We start from the raw sequence: 20,501 nt of genomic DNA on the forward strand, positions 1-20,501 counted from the left end.
TGACCAGCTAAGACCACTCTGGCCAACTAAGATCAGCATGACCAGCCTGACCAGCTAAAAAAGGGTTCAAAACCCCTTTAAAACCAGCTATGAACAAGCTGGGTGACCAGCTAAAACCAGCCAACCAGCTTATCTTGGTCTTTTCAGCAGGGCAGCATTTAACAATTATTTCAATGGCTTTGCAATGTAAATATCATGAAGTATGTACATACAATAATACTGCTGCCTACCATTAACGTTTTTATAGGCATAAAGCGCAACACTCAATATGTAACGGGCTCTGTCTCTCTACCCACCAAGGGGTCCTTGGCCTGAAAATGGTTGAAGACCCCTGCTCTAGAGACTGTTGTGCTTGAAAATCCCAGGAGATCAGCAGTTACAGAAAAAACTCAAACCAGCCCGTCTAGCACCAACAATAATGCCACAGTCGAAATCACTGAGCTCTCATTTTTTCCCCATTCTGTTGGTTGATGAGAAAATTAACTGAATCTCCTGACCCCTATCTATATGATTTTATGCACTGCTGCCACATGTAAGCTGATTAGATAATTACACGAATAAGTAGGTGTACAGGTGTTCCTAATAATTTGCTCAGTGATTTTATTTTGGGCATTTGATTCAAAAGAACAAGCTCATATAAGCTATTCGATCGAGAATCTGACTACACTGGTCACACTGCATGTTTCGTGCTTCATGGTTCCCCGTCCACACTGACACAAGAATACAGATTTGAGAATAGTTTACAGAACCAATAAGTCTTTGGTATTAAAAAAAAAACTGAGTAAGAACCAGTTCTCAGTTTCCAACCCTACTTCCGTGTCTAGCTGGATTGCTGTCCGACAGCTGCTTTGCTCTTGCAGAGTGATCTGATAGGTGCCGACAGATAAACAACTTCCCTGCCCGCAAGGAACCTTGGTTATACCAGAAGAATCCAGTGGAGGCCACGAGCTCTGTCATCCCGTGGGGGACGCTACCAGAAATAGAAGCAGGCGTGGAATGATGAAGGGCTGTGGGGAGCACAGCCAATGGAAATTAAGGAACAAGAGAATACACAAAACAGCTGTTACCCAGGGAGGTTGTTGGCACAGCAATGGGAGCACGACGATCCGAGTAAACCAATCAATATAACAACAGTGAAAACGATGGGGATCTGTCCAGAGACGTGGTTCTGTAATCTGTCCTTCCTGTGATCAACGAGACCTCAAACCGAAAAACATTAATGTAGACTATAGCATCCAAAGGCTCTTTTGGCTCCTTCCATAACTCAGGGAAAGAAAGTAGAGAGCAGTGGGAGTTTTCTTGTTGAGCAAAACCAAATGATGCTCAGCAAGCAGACTACATAATTGGCCTACTTAAAGCTTTATGTAGTTCTATTCTCATTAAAAGACATGCAGGACCTCTTCATGTTTCAGGTAGTTGACCTACCATAAGGAAATCCTGTGACATACAGCTTTTGGTCTGGTCACATCTCTAAAGCCTGCGCCACACTTGCAGACTCAAAACAACTCAATTTTGGCCAAGGGTTTCACACTTCCCGACTGTTTTGCTGAGATCTCACTCTCTTCAGTCTGAGGTATGACACACTTGCCAATACAAAATGGTGGAGGGGTGACACACATACAAACTCCCCGTCTCTCTCTCTCTCTGATTCCGTCACGTGTAGCTCGTTGAAATAACAACAGGAGTAACGTGAGAGCATAAACAATTGTAATACAGTGATTTAGGAAACGATTCACGGAGTTACTTTACCTTGTGAAAGTGTGTGATTGTGTATTTATCCCCTCACTCAGCTTTCAGTGAGTGAGAAAATTACGTTCAATAAAAAGACTGCAATTCCACGAAAAATGTCAACCATACCATGTAAAAATAAAGTTAAGCAAAGGCACAAAACCCCTTATAAATTTTTTATTTATATCCACCTTATTTTTCAGCAAAACTAGGGCTCTGCCATTATCAACCTTGAATGTGGACCACTTCCAGCTATTTTAGAGTTACAAAAATACTTAATTATGCTGCTTTATATTACAGGCTGCCATTATATGTCATCATATTATCATTAAATATGATTTTCATAAACTCGCTGGTTTTGAATGCATTTAGTTTTACCGTATATTGCATTTTTGCGTTTTTTCACACTGTTGCACAGGCAGAATGAATGAAATCAGGTACTGACAGGACAGTCCTACGCACCATCTTGACACGCCTCCACAAACTTTAAACAACCAGCAGAGAGAAGAAAGCCGCTGGGCAGATGCTGCTTTAACTTTCTTTGCACCAAAACTGCATCTTGTTTCATCCTGGCAAATTAATAAACACATTTTACTCTGTTTTTGTCAGAGAGCATTCTCAATTTCTTAGCGGTGCATAGTAAACAGACACGCAGATCACGCATTCAGCATGGCTTATGAAACGTCGCCTTTGGTAATAAAGGCATCATTGGAGGTTATGCAGGTACATATAAATGGAGGTTTACATGGAGACAAGACTGCATCGTCACGATCTCGGTAAAGTAAGAAGCAGATTTTATTACCGTCTCTTCAATACAACGACACACAGCAACAAGTGAATTACTCTTACTATAAATGCTGATTTTAGAAAATTATCTGACATTAGGCCATCATTCTGCTGTACATCCTGTGGTTGTGTGATAGTTTATAAACTTATATCACTAAATTCTGGTATTATTATCCTATTTATTTACATAGCGGTCAATAACAGTGGAACTTTTTCACATTCACCAGAAATGCAGCCGCTGCTTACTTCAGCATTGCAAAATAAGGTGGATATACAGCTCTGGAAAAAATTAAGAGACCACTGCAAATGATCAGTTTCTCTGGATTTATTATTTATAGATATGTGTTTGAGTAAAATGAAAATGTACTGGCAACATTTCTCCCAAATTCCAAATAAAAATACTGTCATTTAGAGCATTTATTTGCAGAAAATGACATCTGGTCAAAATAACAAAAAAGATTCAGTGTTTTCAGACCTCGAATAATGCAAAGAAAACAAGTTCATATTCATTTTTACTACAATACTAATGTTTTAACTTACTTAACAATATTTGGTGGAATAACCCTGATTTTCAATCACAGCTTTCATGTGTGTTGGCATGCTCTCTATCAGTCTTTTACATTGCTTTTGGGTGACTTTATGCCACTACTGGTGCAAAAATCAAGCAGTTCGGTTTTGTTTGATGGCTTGTGGCCATCCATCTTACTCTTGATCACATTCCAGAGGTTTTCAATGGGGTTCAGGTCTGGAGATTGGGCTGGCCATGACAGGGTCTTGATCTGGTGGTCCTCCATCCACACCTTGATTGACCTGGCTGTGTGGCATGAAGCATTATCCTGCTGGAAAAACCAATCCTCAGAGTTGGGGAACATTGTCAGAGCAGAAAGAAGCAAGATAACCTTGTACATGGCTTGCTACATGCATCCTTCACAAAGACAAATCTGCCCAATTTCAGCCTTGCTGAAGCACCCCCAGATCATCACCGATCCTCCACCAAATTTCACAGTGGGTGTGAGACACTGTGGCTTGAAGGCCTCTCCAGGTCTCTGTCTAACCATTAGACGACCAGGTGGAGGATCTGTAGTGGAATTGCCCTGTAGTGCCCTCCACTTTCTGATTTCATTAGCCATTTTAATGTAGGAGAAAAACACAGGAAAAACGCTTGGTGACAGAATCACTATTACAATCAGCGTTTGTGATATGCAGCTGCAGTTGAGATCAGCTTAACGTCTAGTCAGATCTCCAGTAAAAGAAGCTCACTGGTCACTTGACAAGAACACAAGAGCCCACCCCAGCAACAGAACGTTTTTTTTTCTGTCATGTTGGATCCTTTTTTCAACTCAGCAGGAGTCCCGACGGTCAAGTGATTAACGACCTCCCGCTGACAGACGCTAATGAGTACACCATCTCTCACCTACTGGCCGGTGATTATGTAAATCAAGCTCACACCTGGAAAAAAAATTTGCTAGTGTGGCACTGGCTTAATATGACTCCCTTTCAGCTGACACAGGCAGGATACAATTTTAAAATCCATGTGTCTAAGTGTTCCATGAGAGCACAAAACAGCCTATGTCTGCTTTTGGTAACCATAGCAGCCAACCTCTCTGGCAGAAGTGTCCTTACCAGAACATAGAAATGAGCAAGTACATCAACACTAAAGGATTGCTTGCTTGCCAAACAATGTACCATCCAGGTGCCGTTGTATGCCGTGTCAGGGTGCATCCGGAATGTCCATGTGGCACCTGAAATGTAGCAACTAACACTGATTTGGTACAACAACAACAGATCAGATGGAAAAATTAGGAAAATAGTCCTTGTCTGGTTTGTGCTTTGGCCAGGGCCACCTACCTTAGGCGATGTTTACTTTCCAAACTACCTTAATATTAAAGAAGGGTTAAGATATGTATGGTATAAAACAGCACTTAGAAAAAAAATGCTGTTATTGTCCTTGGATCTGGACTTGAATGTCACTTATTAGATGGCTTTGCTGGTGCTTTGTTGTTACTCATGGAGTATTTTGGGAAACTGGGTTTGCAGCCCTTTTATAAAACACAGACAGAGATGCCCTAGGAGCTGCCCTGTGCCAACTAGGGCAATTGTGCATGGAGCATTTTCCCATTAGGAGCTGACCTGAGGACTGACGTTGTAGCTTTTCTTAGGGAATCCCATCAGAACACATACAAACCATTGAAATAGTACAAATAAGACACGGATATGACATAGCTAATCCCAAACTTGTACAAAGAAGAAAACTAATATTCACCCAAAACATGAAGTCAATTTAAACCCATGTAACACATTTAAACAACCAGGCAAATTACATATTTCATTACATCTCTCCCTGAAGAGACCAGAGTCCAAACGTTTGATACTGTTTAATAAAAGTGCTCGTGGAAGTTGAACTCAACCGTTCACGCACACCAAACACCAACAGAAATCAATATGAATCATATCTTCCCAATTTACTCGAATTTTCTCAGTATAAAACCTGTCCGAATTAGCCGGTGTCGGTTATCTGTCACTCCTACACATCCAGGCTTACAGCAATGATAAAGGAATAGACGGGAAACATACCGCTACAGCCCTCCATGTCTTAACTCGACTATATTATTGCGTTAATAAAGCAGTAATGTCTGGTTTGTTCGTTGTCTCGCGCTAGCATTATATTAGCTCGCGCGTAGCACACACACCGCTCTAGCAAGAACCACTGATCAACCGTTACAAAGTAGTGAGGACTTCAGGAAAATAACAATATATTAACACTCACCGTTCGCAAAGATCAAAATGTGCTGGGTAAAATCGCAACGCGTCCGGGAGGTTCGTACAGCCCGTCACTGGAGTGCGAGTGTGTGCGGCGACGCTGATGAAGGAGGAGTTCACGAGAGCTGACTGACAGACAGCGCGTGAACGATGAACAAATGCACGCGCACAGCCTCTAGACTGTATGGACAGACTCAAGACAAACAAAGGGCACATTTAAAGTGTGTTGTTAACGGATAATCTGTAAAGCGGGGCTGTTTATTAAACAAATTAAATAACTTTTATCATCAATGCTTAATATGCGGGAAACAATGAGATATTCTTAAGCGCTACATTTGTCCAATGTTATTTACATTTTGTGTATGTGCCTAACCTCAGGTTTCTCCAGGGAGACTCTTAGTGTAATAAGTATAATGTAAATGGCTATGGACTAAAGCTTTGCAAAATATAAACCTGAACATGAGCATGACATTTAACTTCGCCAAACTCACATTTATAGATAACAGGGACAAAAAACACATATTCAACCCTATGTAAAAACAGCAAACTAAATGTAAAAACAATTAAATGAAGACAGTTAACTGGGGTGGGGGTATAGTGCAAAAAAAGGAATGCCTCTTGGTGTTTTCAGGATTTAAGATATATACCACTTACACAGCTTGTTGTAAGACTGCTTTAAAATGAGTGAAACATCTCAAATGTTACTGATCTCTTGCAATCTGAACTGTAAAGATGTAATCATGTTATGGTAATACAAAGTCAAGTGAGAACGATATTCTTGGGCTTTAAATAGTTGCATTTATTTTCTTGCATTAAGATTTCCAGAATTCGCTTTAGTTTTCCAAGGGACCCCCAATGTAAAAAAAAAGATACAAAATAAAAAGCAAAAAGACCACAATACTCAGATTTCCAGTAAATGGAAAGCGACAGGGCAGATGTATAACTATAATACACAGTATTGAGAAATGGTCAATAGGCTGTCCATCGCTTATACTAATTATACAAAGATCTGAACACAACAAAAACAAACCTTTCAAATACCTTTCGGCATGACTTTGTGAATCCACAGATTTATGAAGAATGTAGTTTGCGTAATTAAGGGGTGAATGGCGCACAAACCATCCTGAAACAGAATGATATCTGGAACAATGTTTTTTTTTTCTTTATTTAACAGTAATAGTTAGATCATTTTATATTCAGTGTCTAACTATTTTGCACTCACATAAAAAAAATAAAATAAAAAAAAATAGGCATTTGATACAATGCACTTATTGTGTACATCTGTTTGGCTACATTGTACATATTACCTGCATGTAATTACACTGTTGACCTCTGAACCTTACTGTACCCAAACCTCGGTAGCAGCAAAAGCACATCTAGCGTGAGTTTCACAGAAAAGCATGTATGCACACAATATGTGCACTGTATTCAATGCTTGATTTTTTTATATCCAAGTATATAGTAGTTGGAGACACCTGATATAAAAATGGACCAAAGGAAAAAAAAAAAAAAAACTAACACCAAAGGGTGAGAACACTGAAAAGACCCCAGCTTTTCTTTCTCTCTTTCGACCACATACTCTCTCACACCCATACACATGCACTGTACAAAAGGCAGCAGACTCAATAACTTAAATACACAATTACAATAACTTAAAAGGCATCTACTACCAATCAATCTTGTAGACTTGAAAGTAACAGAAAAACCAAATGAACACAGAAACATGGTTTAGGATCAAAACGGAAAGAAAAACACGTACAAATATTCAGTATGTAAGTGGAAACAACATTCTGGGCTTGTTTAATACCAGTGGACTCTGGTGCACACTGATCTGAAATGCAAGCAACTTAAATGTTTCAAAAACGGAAAGGCAGAAAGCCCAGCATTACAGTATTCACAAAAGATCAAAGATTACATAAATTCCTAAATGCAAATTCAAAATAGTTTTGATCAAGTACAAAAAAAAAAAAAAAAAAAAAAAAAAAAAAAAAAAACGGAACATGAATTTAAGCAGTTGGTTGGGTTATTTACATGATTACATGACTATTTAGTACAAATATAGAAGTAAAATGCAAGTACTTTTAGGTTAAAATATATATTCATATTGTCATTATCATATTTAACGTATGTTTTCATTAACTACGACAAAATAACATTCAGGCCCTTAAGCTCTCTTTATCCAGAGCCAAGATGAGCAAAACAGTCAAATAAAAAAAAAAGATCACTTTGAAACATGAAAAATGAAGTATTTAGCAATAGTAAAGAATACAGAGAAAACGAAAAAAAAAATATACCACCAAAATAATTCTTAAGTCTATGACAGATTAAGTGCTACAACGTGTTATATTCCACAAATACAAAAAAGGGTTGCTTGCATCAGATATTGTTAGCCTTATAAGTCTTAAGTCTTTAACTGGCACCGACTGTCCAATCAATCGCTGTCACAAAAACTCTCTTATCATATCAAGTTAGCTTAGGCAAGGTGTTTCCTCAAAAAACAGACAATGTCAGCTGTTTCCCGTCAGACTTTTCGGGACTCTGTAACTAAACATGAGCTTCAAGTTAACCGGGTTGATTTCATCACCAGTTACGTGTGTATTCAGTTCTGTCTGAACTACTGTCAGTCTTTCCGTATGTTCTCTGGCGCCCTCAAGAGGATGAGGAGCAGAGTGCAATCTGCTGGACTGTTCCCAGGTCTGTGAGGAGTTGTCTGATGCGATGTTTCAGCTGAGGGAGGCGATTCAGCGGATCTGGAGGTTCCAGCTCACCTGTGTAGTCCAGCCAACTCTCCAACACTGCAGAGAGATTTCAACACATGTTAAAATATGAACAAACAATAAGTACAAAGATCTGGCAAGATTCATCATAGATTAATTTATAAAATAAAAATTGTTCTGAAATCTGACTGGATGAACAATTTTAGAAACCTGTGTAAAATAACAAACACACACACACACACACACACACACACGTTGGTGCAGCTATCATTATGAGGACTCTCCACAGACATAATGATTTTTATACTGTACAAACTATAGATTATATCCCCTAACCTTAACCCTACCCCTAAACCTAACCCTCACAAAAAACTTTCTGCATTTTTACTTTTTCAAAAAAACATCGTTTAGTATGTTAAATGATTTGATTTATGGGTACAATAGAAATGTCCTCATAAATCACATTTATAGCATAATACACTTGTAATTACCAGTTTGTAACCTAAAAAAAAATGTCCTTGTAAACCACTTAAACCTGCCCACACACACACACACACTTTCTGGTTAACACACAACCATTTAATTCTATTCTTACCCATTTAAATAAAATAAAAAATCCCAAACTAAGTGGGCACATGTACCATGGACAGCCAAATGAAACACACTTTTTGCCTTTTGTATTTTTTTTTTCCTTTAAGTTAATAAAAGTATGAGATTTAGGGGGCCTGGACACTGACTACCACCCCTGGAGTCGCGAGTTTGAATCCAGGGCATGCTGAGTGACTCCAGCCAGGACTCCTAAGCAACCAAATTCTCGCTCTCAATGGGGCACGTGTTAAATTGTGTGTGGATCGTGGAGAGTAGCATGAGTCTCCACATGCTGCGAGTCTCCGTGGTGTCATGCACAACGAGCCACGTGATAAGATGCACGTCTGAGATTCTATACTAATGTGTTAAAGCAGGCGTTCTCAAAATTAAGTCTGGAATGCTATTATAATTTTCAGGGTTTCATGCTATCATTAGCCAGCAAATCACCACAAAATAACACACTGCAGACATGGTTCATCAGATGTGCTGGCAGCTACTGTAAATCCAAATTTTTCATAGTTTTCATTTTTTATTTAAAGATATAGATGGGATTTTGCTGCCAACACTCCTTTTTTCACGAGTGACAAATGCATCCATGCTGTAGACAGACAGCTATCGCTGTCTGTGGAGGATCGCTGCTGCACAAGATGAAACAACCTGCTGTAACGTTCCCCGCTCTGACGGAAATCATGTCAACCAAACAAACGTGTTATTTTTTAAATTACAGCATTCGCAGACAGCTGGATCCTTATAATCTGTAAATATTAATGAATGATTCCAAAACACATTTTATATGTTGCTTAATTATTTATGGTCATTTATTCAAGCTAAAAAAAAAAAGTATCATAGATGAATAAATAATTATAAATACTATGCGTGTTCATGCCCCCCTTCGGGGGCAGGCCCCCAGTTTGAAAATACATATTCCAAGTTCAAGTTTAAGGTGCTGTAAGCGAATTATTTCATGGAAAGGTATGCAAAATTTTTTATTACTCTCAAGATATTCATGAAATAAGTATCGTGAGATATCTCACTGGTCTCTGTGACAGCTGTAGACTTTGTAAACAGCAAACAAATATGTGTCCGCGGACATTGACGCTTTTCACCTGTCAATTATTTTGCTCGTTCTCATAGTGCTGTATTTGAAGCGGATCATTGAGGCTATGATTCATAATGTTTGTCAGTTGAGGACGCTATTGTGCTACTGTTGAATTTGACAGACTCAGGAACAATGCTGCTCTTTTGCTCAGTTTTGGTCTCAAAATTATCTTTGGAGGGCGGGGATTTAGAATAAGGGGGCATGGATAATTCAATGGCTCAGTCACGTGAAAGCTTCAGAACGCTAAAATCGCTTACAGCACCATTAAGCTCAATCATCAGCATTTGTAGCATAAAGGCTGAAACATACTTCACGTAAATATGCAAACACGAGCATTTGGCCAATGCATGGCCAACGCGTGGTCCGGTTGTACATACATTACGTGCGCTCTTGCATTGCTCTGGCAGTTACAGATTTGACAAATGTAATATATATTTTTCGAAAAGATTCTGCCCGAGTCCGCCATGACAGTTGTTGATTGAAAGTAAAACCGCTCTAGTGCCCCTTGCTGCAACACTGAGAATGCAGCACATACTTGCGTTGTGTTATGAATTGAGCGCTGACACATCTCACAATGCAACAACGCGTGAAATCGAGCTTGTGTAGCAAGGTGTGTCTGCGTTCACGTAATTGCGTAGAGTATGTCTGGGCCTTTTAAGGTATAGTTCACCCAAAAATGAAAATTCTCTCATCATTTACTCACCCTTATGTCATCCCAGATGTGTATGACTTTCTTCTGTTGAACGCAAAGAATTTTAGAAGAATATTTCAGCTCTGTAGGTCCATACAATGCAAGTGAATGGTGATCAGGCCTTTGTAGCTCCAAAAATCACAAAGTCAGATTAAAAGTAATCCATAAAACTCCAATGGTTTAAATAATGTCTTCTGAAGCAATCCAGTTGGTTTTGGGAGAAAACAGACCAAAATGAAACTCCTTTTTCACTTTACATCTTGAGAGCAGTCTCCTTGGCAATCATGATTCCATGCTTGATTACACTTCCTACAGCGCCATCTAGCGCTCCGCACATGGGTCAAGAACTAGGAAGTGTAATCGAGCTTGGAATCATGATCATGCCTAGAGACTGCAACAGCAAGATGTACAGTGAAAAATTAGTTACATTTTGGTCTGTTCTTAACCAAAACCAACTGGATCGCTTTTGAAGGCATCTATTTAAACACTGGAGTCTAGTGGATTATGTTTATGGTGACTTTATCTCCTTTTTTGGAGCTTCAAAGGTCTGGTCACCATTCACTTGTATTGTATGGATCTACAGAGCTGAAATATTCTTCTAAAAATCTTCATTTGTGTTCTGCAGAAGAAAGAAAGTCATACACATCTGGGATGGCATGAGGGTGAGTAAATGATGAGAGAATTTTCATTTTTGGGTGAACTATCCCTTTAAGTTGATTAGCACACCAAATTATTTAGACTCATCCCTCCTTCTCTTAAAAAAAAAGAAAAGAAGCAAAAATCTGTTACAGCTATCGCAATCTTCATTTGAATGATCTTGATATCAATTCTTAAATCCCAAGACCATTCTTTTACTTATTTGCGCAGCCTTCTCTCTATGATTTGCCACTGGCTGGTAAATGTTCAGATTTCACGCAGCAGTGATTGAGTAGTATATTGGCGAAATTCTGCATCTTTTCACTGCGTGTTGGGAGTAAAAGTTTGATTTGACTCGTTTTGTGTAATGTGTTTTCTAGGGGTGGGCGATATGACCAAAATCCTATATCATGATACGAGTCATTTTATATCACGATAACGATATATATATCATGATATAGTTACATTTTTCTGAAAAATCAATAACATTTTATTATATATTAAGTCATGTCACAATGTGTAATTGTGTGTAATCCAGTCAGTGAATTAAATACTTTATAAATGAAAACATCTCATCACTTTCTTTTTATTTTGAACTTGACAACATAGTCAAAGTTAATATAAATGCCACATTTCAGTCTGATGATGTGCACCAATTTTCTTTTTTTTAATTTTTATTATTGTTGTTGTTATTATTATTATTATTATTATTATTGTTATAACTTTATTCAAGAAACTTAACATCTCAAAGCAATGCAAAAAGTAAAATAACAAATTAAAATATCCATAAAAAAAACACGTAATTAGGGTCTTTGTGTTTTTAGTAATCTCTATATAGAACATATAAAATATCTGAAGGAAAATATGGCTGGTTTGTTTCCTGATATCAATCATCATTCGAACTGAATTTTAGAAAGGGTTTTGATGTGTATTTTAAAAATCCACTTGACATCGAGAGAAACCAGAATGAGTAAATGCGTGATCTGCGCTTTTTTTTTTTTGTTGTCACAGGAGCACAAATGAAGGGACTGGAAAGACTCGCATGCACTTGCGTTTTTCAGACAGCGTGCGCAACACTCGCACAAAACACAGCTGCGCATGTTTGGAGCGCGGAATAAATGTCATTGAATTTGCTTTGACGGTGGCTCAAGTGAAATTTCATGCCACAGAAGCGGATTCAGTGTTATTTTTTCTCGCCTACTAGACAAGCTTTTCATCTAATGACATGTGCAGCTGTCAGTGGAAAAACTGCGTTTCATTATTTCTATCAGTCTCACGTGAAGCCCTGACCACTGATATATACGCGCAAATGGCTATTTTCTGCTCAGTATCGCGTTTTCTAAAGCCAAACCAATTCAAAACCACGGAGGATGCACTTTTTCCTTCATAATCTCCTCTGATCTTCTCATTCAAATGAATTTAAGGAACAAGCAGTCATTCCGCCTTCCTCCATTTATCCAACAGTGTGTGTAATGCGTGCGTGTTATGTGCTGTACACATTTCTCATGTGGCAATTTTGCATTACGTGATAGAGACGATAATCCAAAATGTATACCGGTTGGCAAATTTCTACCGGTTTATCATGTCTACCGGTATATCGCCCACAAACACGAGATCCACGCAATCCATTTGTCATAAAAAAAATAAACAAATAAAAAAATAGTGTCTTTTAATACCCTTTCTGTTCTGTACTGTCAGTTGTTGACCAAAAACAACAAAAAATAAACATTTAATTCTAATCACACATAGCACAGATGAGATAAAGCCAATCGAGTCCTCTTTTATTAATATGTGCTCATTTACAGATGCTCTATACTGCTGGTTTTCTTAAAGAGACAGTGCCAATTTTAGCACGTGTCCTACAATTCAATGCAAATACTTGAAAATAGTATAAATTATGCATTAAACAATAAACATGTTACAAAATATATTCAATATAATATATTTTTATATATACATGGAATACATGGATTTGTACATTTTAAAAAAGCCAAAATTACTTGATGTAATATTGGTGTCTTATATTTCTGTTACCATAATTTTATAAAAGCAAGTAGCCACTCAAGGCCATCAGTAAAGGGTTTACCAAAGTTTAAGAACACCCCTTACCTGCAGTAAGATCACTGTCACAAGGCCTCTCTGGGCTTATTGCTTTGGTATAGTTCATATTTTGTTAATAAACGGGTCTCACCGTCCAGTTCTCGCTCAATAAGATCCATTCTGTGCGTCACCTCGTCCTGCACCGCCTCAATGTGTTCCAGCAGGTTCAGCTGCCACTGCTGGTGCAGCAGAAGGTCAGGGTCAGGCTCCTCTTCCTTAATGTCCACCACGCAGCTCTTCTCCTGCTCAGCGGAAACCAGTCGCTTCATACGACTCTCCAGTTCCTGACAACATAAATCAGTTACAAAACTGATCCAAGCCACATTTGCATCTTGTTTTGTACAGTGCAAAACAGTCAGTCATAAAGATCAGACTAAATTTGGACATTTTCTGAAGAGAACAACGTAATTGAGTACATACCTTACTAAAAGTGCGGTCGGCCAGCAGTTTGTGCTGCTCGTTGTCCAGCGGCATGCCGAACCTCTGCTCAGCCATCTCCAGGAGGTCCTCTGTGCTCCTCAGGCTGTCCTCCAGCTCCGAACCACCCCGCGTCTCTACCACAAGTCTTCTCTCCACCGCCGGGTAGTATGTACGGGGCTTCTGGTAGCAGTGCTCACTGCTAATGTACGAGTCCTGGAAAGAGCAGTGCATCTCTACTGGCGACAGGACTTCACTTTTCAATGACTCAAACTCGTTAACTCCCAATTCAGGAGGTGAAGAGGGGAAGGGAGTAGCTATGCCAGAGTCACCAGCCGTCTTCCTCCGCAGGCCATCTGTATGTTTCCAGGGCTGCCGCCAGAGTTTCAGGTCTGGATGAGCCTGTGTTCTACAAGGGAGACAGAATATTGTGGAGATTTTTATTGAAATGTTTACCAATTCACTGAAAATCTGGTTGGATCGACAATAGGGTTGGGGGATATCGCTAAAAATATATCTCATCTCATATTTTCAGCCTTTTGACGGTATATATTCTATATTTCGATCTATCTAATCTTGATTTTCTAGACTATCTGTTTGTACAACCAATGGAAGAGGGAGTTTTCTGGTTGTAAACCATGTTTATTTTTGCATTTGTTGAAGCTAGTGGCACAGAATGTACACACTTCAGCTTAAACATATATATTCACAATGTTGCTTAATTTTATATCACCAGCAAAAACTTTGCAAATATATCATATCATTCAGCCATTATGGTGTACAGGAAAGACTCACTGTAGGATGCTCATCTTGAGCTGGAGACCATTGAGCACCTCAAACACTCGCTGGACATCCCCCAGTAGCTGATGAGCAGCAGTCACTTTTTTACTGTTTTGATGGGAGTAGTTCTCTTCCAGGAAAGACAAGCCGTACATTTGACCGCTGCATAGCCAGTCTTTATCATACCAGTACCTCTGACTCTGCCTCTGGACTGTGTACAGACAAATACAGATTCAAATATTATTACCAAGACAAATGGCAAAAATTGCAGATAAAAAGCTAAATGTACTGATATGGCCTATAGGAATCAGATTTGGATAATTATCCAGTTATGCTTGCTGTTCCTGAATATACATGGCCCTGACACAAATCTTCCAGTCCACTACAATGAAAGGGTTTAGGGGAATGCTAAAGCCTCTCACCTGGTGGGTCTCTGCAGATGAAGCAGCTGTAGGTGTCTGGCACACTGTCCTCATACAGACCCATACACGTCCCATGCTGCCAGCACAGACACTCATCACACTACAGAGAGCACACAGGAAGCATTGCTTCAGACTCTTAGACACAAAGTGAATGTGACAATCAGTGCTGTCATTCACATTTCTTCATATTTTATTACTTAACTCTTTAAGATCTGAAGATGTTTTTAAAAATTTCCTGTTTTAGAGGCATACCCAAAATTAAAGGCTTATAATTCGACAACCCCCCCCCCACAATATGATATAGATTATGATCAATTCTGAGACTCTCGGCCAAAGAAACTGCTGAAAAATCACATAAATCTTCAGCCAGGGGGCCTGGGTAGCTCAGCAGTACTGACGCTGACTACCACCCCTGGAGTTGCGAGTTCGAATCCAGGGTGTGCTGAGTGACTCCAGCCAGGTCTCCTAAGCAACCAAATTAGCCCGGTTGCTAGGGAGGGTAGAGTCACATGGGGTAATCTCCTTGTGGTCTCGATTAGTGGTTCTCGCTCTCAGTGGGGCGCATGGTAAGTTGTGCATGGATCGTGGAGAATAGCATGAGCCTCCACATGCTGCGAGTCTCCGTGGTGTCATGCACAACGAGCCACGTGATAAGATGCGTGGATTGACGGTCACAGAAGCGGAGGCAACTGAGACTTGTCCTCCGCCACCTGGATTGAACTGAGTAACCACGCCACCACGAGGACCTACTAAGTAGTGGGAGTTGGGCATTCCAAATTGGGAGAAAAGGGGATAAAAAAAACAAATGAATAAAAAATATTTGTTTCTTTATTTTTCTTATTTAACGTTACCTATCTCTTGGCATAAATAACATTTTGTTGATTCAACACAGCAATCAAAAGCTATAGCATTAAAAAAAATGTTTATCATAGTGTCCAAAAACATCTCCAAACAAATAAAACATAATAACTGACTACACATGCAAACACAATAATGACTGAAGGTATGCATGGCATGGAGACATGATTTTATTAATGAGACTTCACAGAATGAGTGCCTTTTGACTGCGTCAGTCTGCATCATTCATTTACATGACACCATCTCCTGGTGGTCATATGTAACATTGTGCTTTGTGTGGGTTATCTGATGATCTATGCATCCGATTACCTTGTGTTTGGGCTCGTTTGAAAGACAATCACCTCCTCTAAATAATGCTTTGTGATATTTTATGTTTGGTTTATTTCTCATGAAGTTCTAAGCAATTTAGCAACACCTGTTCAGATGAAACAATTGTCAAAGACATATATTTAGATATTACTCACTATATATTATCTATAACATCTATAAATGCTAAAATGTTACCTAATTTATATGAGCTAAATTATTCGGACAGTGCAATAGAGTCGGGACTCCTTTCATCAGGCTCTTATTGATTTAAGTTTCTCTTGGGAATTTGAAGGAAATCAAAACCAGTTTTTTTAGAAGAGAACAGATTTTACACATAAGGGAAAAAAAAAGGGTTCTCTTTTTTGGGGTTTTCTTTTTTTAGATTCTTTCATAGGCACCATTAACTCCACAGGCTAATCTAGTGTTTTATTTATAGTTGAAACAGACTTTTTCTTTAGTGTTTGGTGTGCTAACGTAAATGTATCAAATGGAAACTCATAATGGTATCAAACAGAACCGTTGGAAATGTTCAGTTATTGGAAAATCAATCCCAATATTCTTTGTACTGTGTGTGAGAGAGATCGCATTCAGAGAGTGGAAGTTCACCTGTATCATGAAATCATTCTCCTCCTGAACTTCACAGATACAGCGGATGATCTCTGAACCATGAGTGACCTTATCTACACCCTGCTCTGAGAGGGGCATGTTCAGATCCTGCTCAGGGTCCGACTCGTCCTCACTCCATATAGGACTGTCTGAAGACAAATCACTGCTGCTGTCCTCACCTGGTGCAAACGAAACCAATACCATTTTACATTGACTATTTTTACATAACTGAATTCATGCAAGGTAATCAACTACTGTTTGTCTCACACACACACTAAAGGAATAATTTACACAAAATTAAGTCATTATTCACTCACCCTCATTTTGTTACAAACCCGTATGACTTTCTTCCATAAAAACACAAAAGATTTTAGGCAGAATGTTATCCTCAGTCACCGCTCACTTTTTTAATAGCTTTTCGTTTCTCCATACAATAAAAGCGAATGATGACCGAGCCTAACATTCTGTCTTTCACTTCCTTTTGTGCTTTTATGGAAGAAAGGAAGTCATGAGTAAATGATGACAGAATTTTCATTTTTTTGCGTAACCTATCCCTTTAAAGATCTGGACAGATGCAGCAACTAAACATTTATCTGAGATCAGACTGCAAGTCAAGACAAAGTGCAAGAAATGAAGGATGCAGGAAAATAACACAAAGCAAGAGTCTGTGAATTCGGAGGACCTGCGGCCTGTGGTACCCACCCTGGCTGAGCATCTTTTCGGGGCAGTGTCCCGTGTAGGAGCGGTGTGTGAGGGAGAGGGGCAATTTGAGGGCCGAATTCAGATTGCAGGGGACAGACTTTAGGCCAATGCTCTCCTCAGTGCTGTAATATTCTGTCAGAGGAAGAGCAGACGCCACAAAGGATTAAACACAGACTGAGCGGTTCTTTACTGATGAGGCGGCTTGTAAATCCTAAACTGTGTGAAGACTAACTGGCAACTACAATGTTCTTTTTGAAAGTGGATGTCCAGTTTCATGGTGTATTAATAACCAGAACACAGAGCAGGGGTCCTAAATCTAAATGTGCTAAGCAGTTCTTGAGAAATCGAACTCATTAATTTTGAGAGAGGATAGAGCATTCAAAATCGTAAATGTCAAACTATGCGAAACGTGTGGATTTACTGACTTTGAGGATAAGCTTTTAATAGCAAAGAAAAAAGGATAATGTTAGAAAATATATAATGTTAAATAGATCACCCAATATTTTGCCATTTTGAGATTATTATTTTCAGCTGATAACAGGTCGATTAACAGAAGCGTTAGTTTCCCCGTATCGGTTCCAAAATCAGCCTCGTAAATTCATAATCTCTGTGATAAAATTTTAAATGAATTTAGAGATAAATACATTTCATTTAAGCAATACAATTCTGAAAATTGTATTTGCTAAGACTACATTTGTGCTGTGATATCTATACCCAGATATCAGCATCAGCCATTGCAAAACCCATTTAGGACGACCACTTGTTACAACACTAAAATAAAAAGAGTAAAATTATAAACTTTAAAATAATTTATAGTGGGGATGCACTGAAATTTTGGCTGAAAATAGCATGTAGTGCTATTTTCGAGTTTTGGCTATAAAAAAAAAAAATTTAAAAAAAGAGAGAGAGAAAAGGGCAGAAAATCTTGTCTGAAAATTTGAACAGAAACAGCTACTTTAAAGGTCCAGTATGTAACAATTTTCATGTAATATTCACTTTTTTTTTTTTTACCAATGTGTGAATGGCTTGTAATGCAACTTAAAAAATGAGCCCTTCCTGGACTTCCTAGGTTGCCTATTAAAGCCTGTAGACTGATGTTCATGCGAAGGGAGTGGGTCAGTTTTTGCCGGGAAAATCCAAAGGATGTGACGTTTATGCGCACTCCCGAGAGCCCTCTACTGAATCCCGTCAGGCTAAGTGGGAACGTGGTCGAGCGAAAACTAGAGTGAACATCGGCAGGGCATTTGATTCCTGGAGGGACCTGCGTTCGGTTTTGGGGATCAAAACCAACCCTGAATTGCCGTTCTTCTTATTGATCTTGCCTGCTAACGCTGATGAATTGCAAGCTACCTTGCTTCGTAACTTTCAAATAATTTCAACGATCTTCTCTTTATACTAAAAGTCAGGTATGCAGGATAAATTTAAGCAAAATATGCTGGTTTCTTGATCGTAGTACAACATATGACATACAAAACATACAATAGTGCAACATAACAGCACAGTGCAACAGTAAACTGTCTGGTATAGTTCGGTAGTGTGTATCAGTATGCTATGTTAGCTGATAAGTAGTTTTAGTTTAGTCTCAAAGTTTGTAGTAAAACAATCATAACTGTGTAATTTTAATTATGCTACCTCATCTATCAGCATGTCGTCAGTGAATCACGTTCAGCCTCTTTGTACGTTACGTCATTGTTTTGGCTGATGCTCGCTAGTGATGCGTTCATGAACAATTCGTTCATTTTGAGCACGAGCAGCAGGTAGCTGGCTGCAGTTCACTTAACGGCCACAGGCGTCATTAATAACAAGGGTTTCTCAATCTTACATACTGCACCTTTAAAACCCAGTCCAAGAAACAGTGACATGGAGAAAAATCATTGTTCATGTGAAAAGATCATGGTGTAATTACAATTAATTTAAAAAGCTTCTGATGATTGATGACATTTTGATGGTAACCAGATTCGAAATTCGAATATTAGTCGAATTTAAGATAAAAATGCACTTTCGAATGCTAAAATGAGCAGTTTAATTTTGGATGTGTACCAAGCACTGTCGATGACTTACGGGGCCTTTCAGAACGATCTCATTCTTGGGCTAAAACGGACACAGTGCAACAAATAAAACAAAATGCAGGTGTCTTGAGACGCCTTTTAAAGGATTTGAATGTCCTTTTATATTGACACAGCATTTAAAAAAAAAAAATGCATCATTACTGGACGAGAAGCTGAAAAAACAGTGAGACACAATGCCCCTGTCAAAGACATCCGTCTAGCCCATGCTTACATAAATTTAAAAAAAGAAGAAAAAAATACATAAAAGATGAACGAGTTTGGAGTGAACGGCCCCCCAGAGGCGGAGGTCTTTGGCAGTTGTGTCTTGACTATGCCTTTTCTGTTCATGCAGACAACTGTATTAAATTAAAAACATTGTGGTAATGCAGGTATTATGAAGCTTGAGTCCTTAGAAGTACTATGGTACCTGTACATGCTAATGTGCAACACTAAATCAGAATCAGAATTGCCAAGTGTTCTCACGTACACAAGGAATATTTTTGGTGATGGGAGAAACAAGTGCACACAGAACATTATAGTGAGACAGAATATAAAACAAGGCAAGAGTATAAACAGACATACAATTAATAGGATATAAAACAGAATGGTGTACGTACATGTGCAAGTGGTAATGTAGTGCAAGGTATGTACAGTTATTGAATTAAATATGTGAATTTACATATGTACATGACATATGTAAACTCAGCAAAAAAAGAAACATCCTCTCACTTTCAACTGCTTTTATTTTCAGCAAACTTAACATGAGTAAATATTTGTATAAACATAAAAAGATTCAACAACTAAGACATAAACTGAACAAGTTTCACAGACATGTGACTAACAGAAATTGAATAACGTGTCCCTGGGGGGGGGGGGGGGTCAAAATCAAAAGTAACAGTCAGTATCTGGTGTGGCCACCAGCTGCATTAAGTACTGCAGTGCATCTCCTCCTCATGGACTGCACCTGATTTGCCAGTTCTTGCTGTGAGATGTTACCCCACTCTTCCACCAAGGCACTTGCAAGTTCACTGACATTTCTGGGGGGAATGGCCCTAGCCCTAACCCTCCGATCCAACAGGTCCCAGACGTGCTCAATGGGATTGAGATCTGGGCTCTTTGCTGGCTCTGTGTGTCTTGCAGGAAATCACACACAGAATGAGCAGTATGGCTGGTGGCATTGTCATGCTGGAGGGTCATGTCAGGATGAGCCTGCAGGAAGGGTACCACATGAGGGAGGAGGATGTCTTGCCCATT

The 20,501-nt window shown here is 39.0% G+C and overlaps 2 protein-coding genes across 4 annotated transcripts in view; both read right to left on the reverse strand.

The window, feature by feature from the left end:
* LOC127419964 (protein NDRG3-like) overlaps positions 1–5,425 on the reverse strand; it is an 85,307-nt gene extending 79,882 nt beyond the window's left edge. For both annotated transcript variants that reach the window (XM_051661827.1, XM_051661826.1), the window contains exon 1: positions 5,282–5,425. The gene's annotated coding sequence lies outside the window, so the exon portion shown is untranslated. The remainder of the gene's footprint in view (positions 1–5,281) is intronic.
* Positions 5,426–7,236: 1,811 nt separating this feature from the next.
* The window catches only part of LOC127419948 (PHD finger protein 20-like), a 38,274-nt gene continuing 25,009 nt past the window's right edge, over positions 7,237–20,501 (reverse strand). Inside the window, exons 13-19 of one of the 2 annotated variants that reach the window (XM_051661803.1) lie at positions 17,200–17,331; positions 16,498–16,676; positions 14,725–14,824; positions 14,318–14,513; positions 13,526–13,931; positions 13,197–13,389; positions 7,237–8,069 (exon numbers count right to left, since the gene is read on the reverse strand). In XM_051661803.1, the coding sequence (XP_051517763.1) occupies positions 7,924–8,069; positions 13,197–13,389; positions 13,526–13,931; positions 14,318–14,513; positions 14,725–14,824; positions 16,498–16,676; positions 17,200–17,331 (1,352 nt within the window). In that variant the 3' untranslated portion in view covers positions 7,237–7,923. The remainder of the gene's footprint in view (positions 8,070–13,196; positions 13,390–13,525; positions 13,932–14,317; positions 14,514–14,724; positions 14,825–16,497; positions 16,677–17,199; positions 17,332–20,501) is intronic. The other variant, XM_051661804.1, reaches the window with a different exon arrangement.

The sequence above is a fragment of the Myxocyprinus asiaticus genome, chromosome 29, assembly GCF_019703515.2.
Source record: "Myxocyprinus asiaticus isolate MX2 ecotype Aquarium Trade chromosome 29, UBuf_Myxa_2, whole genome shotgun sequence".
NCBI lineage: Eukaryota > Metazoa > Chordata > Actinopteri > Cypriniformes > Catostomidae > Myxocyprinus > Myxocyprinus asiaticus.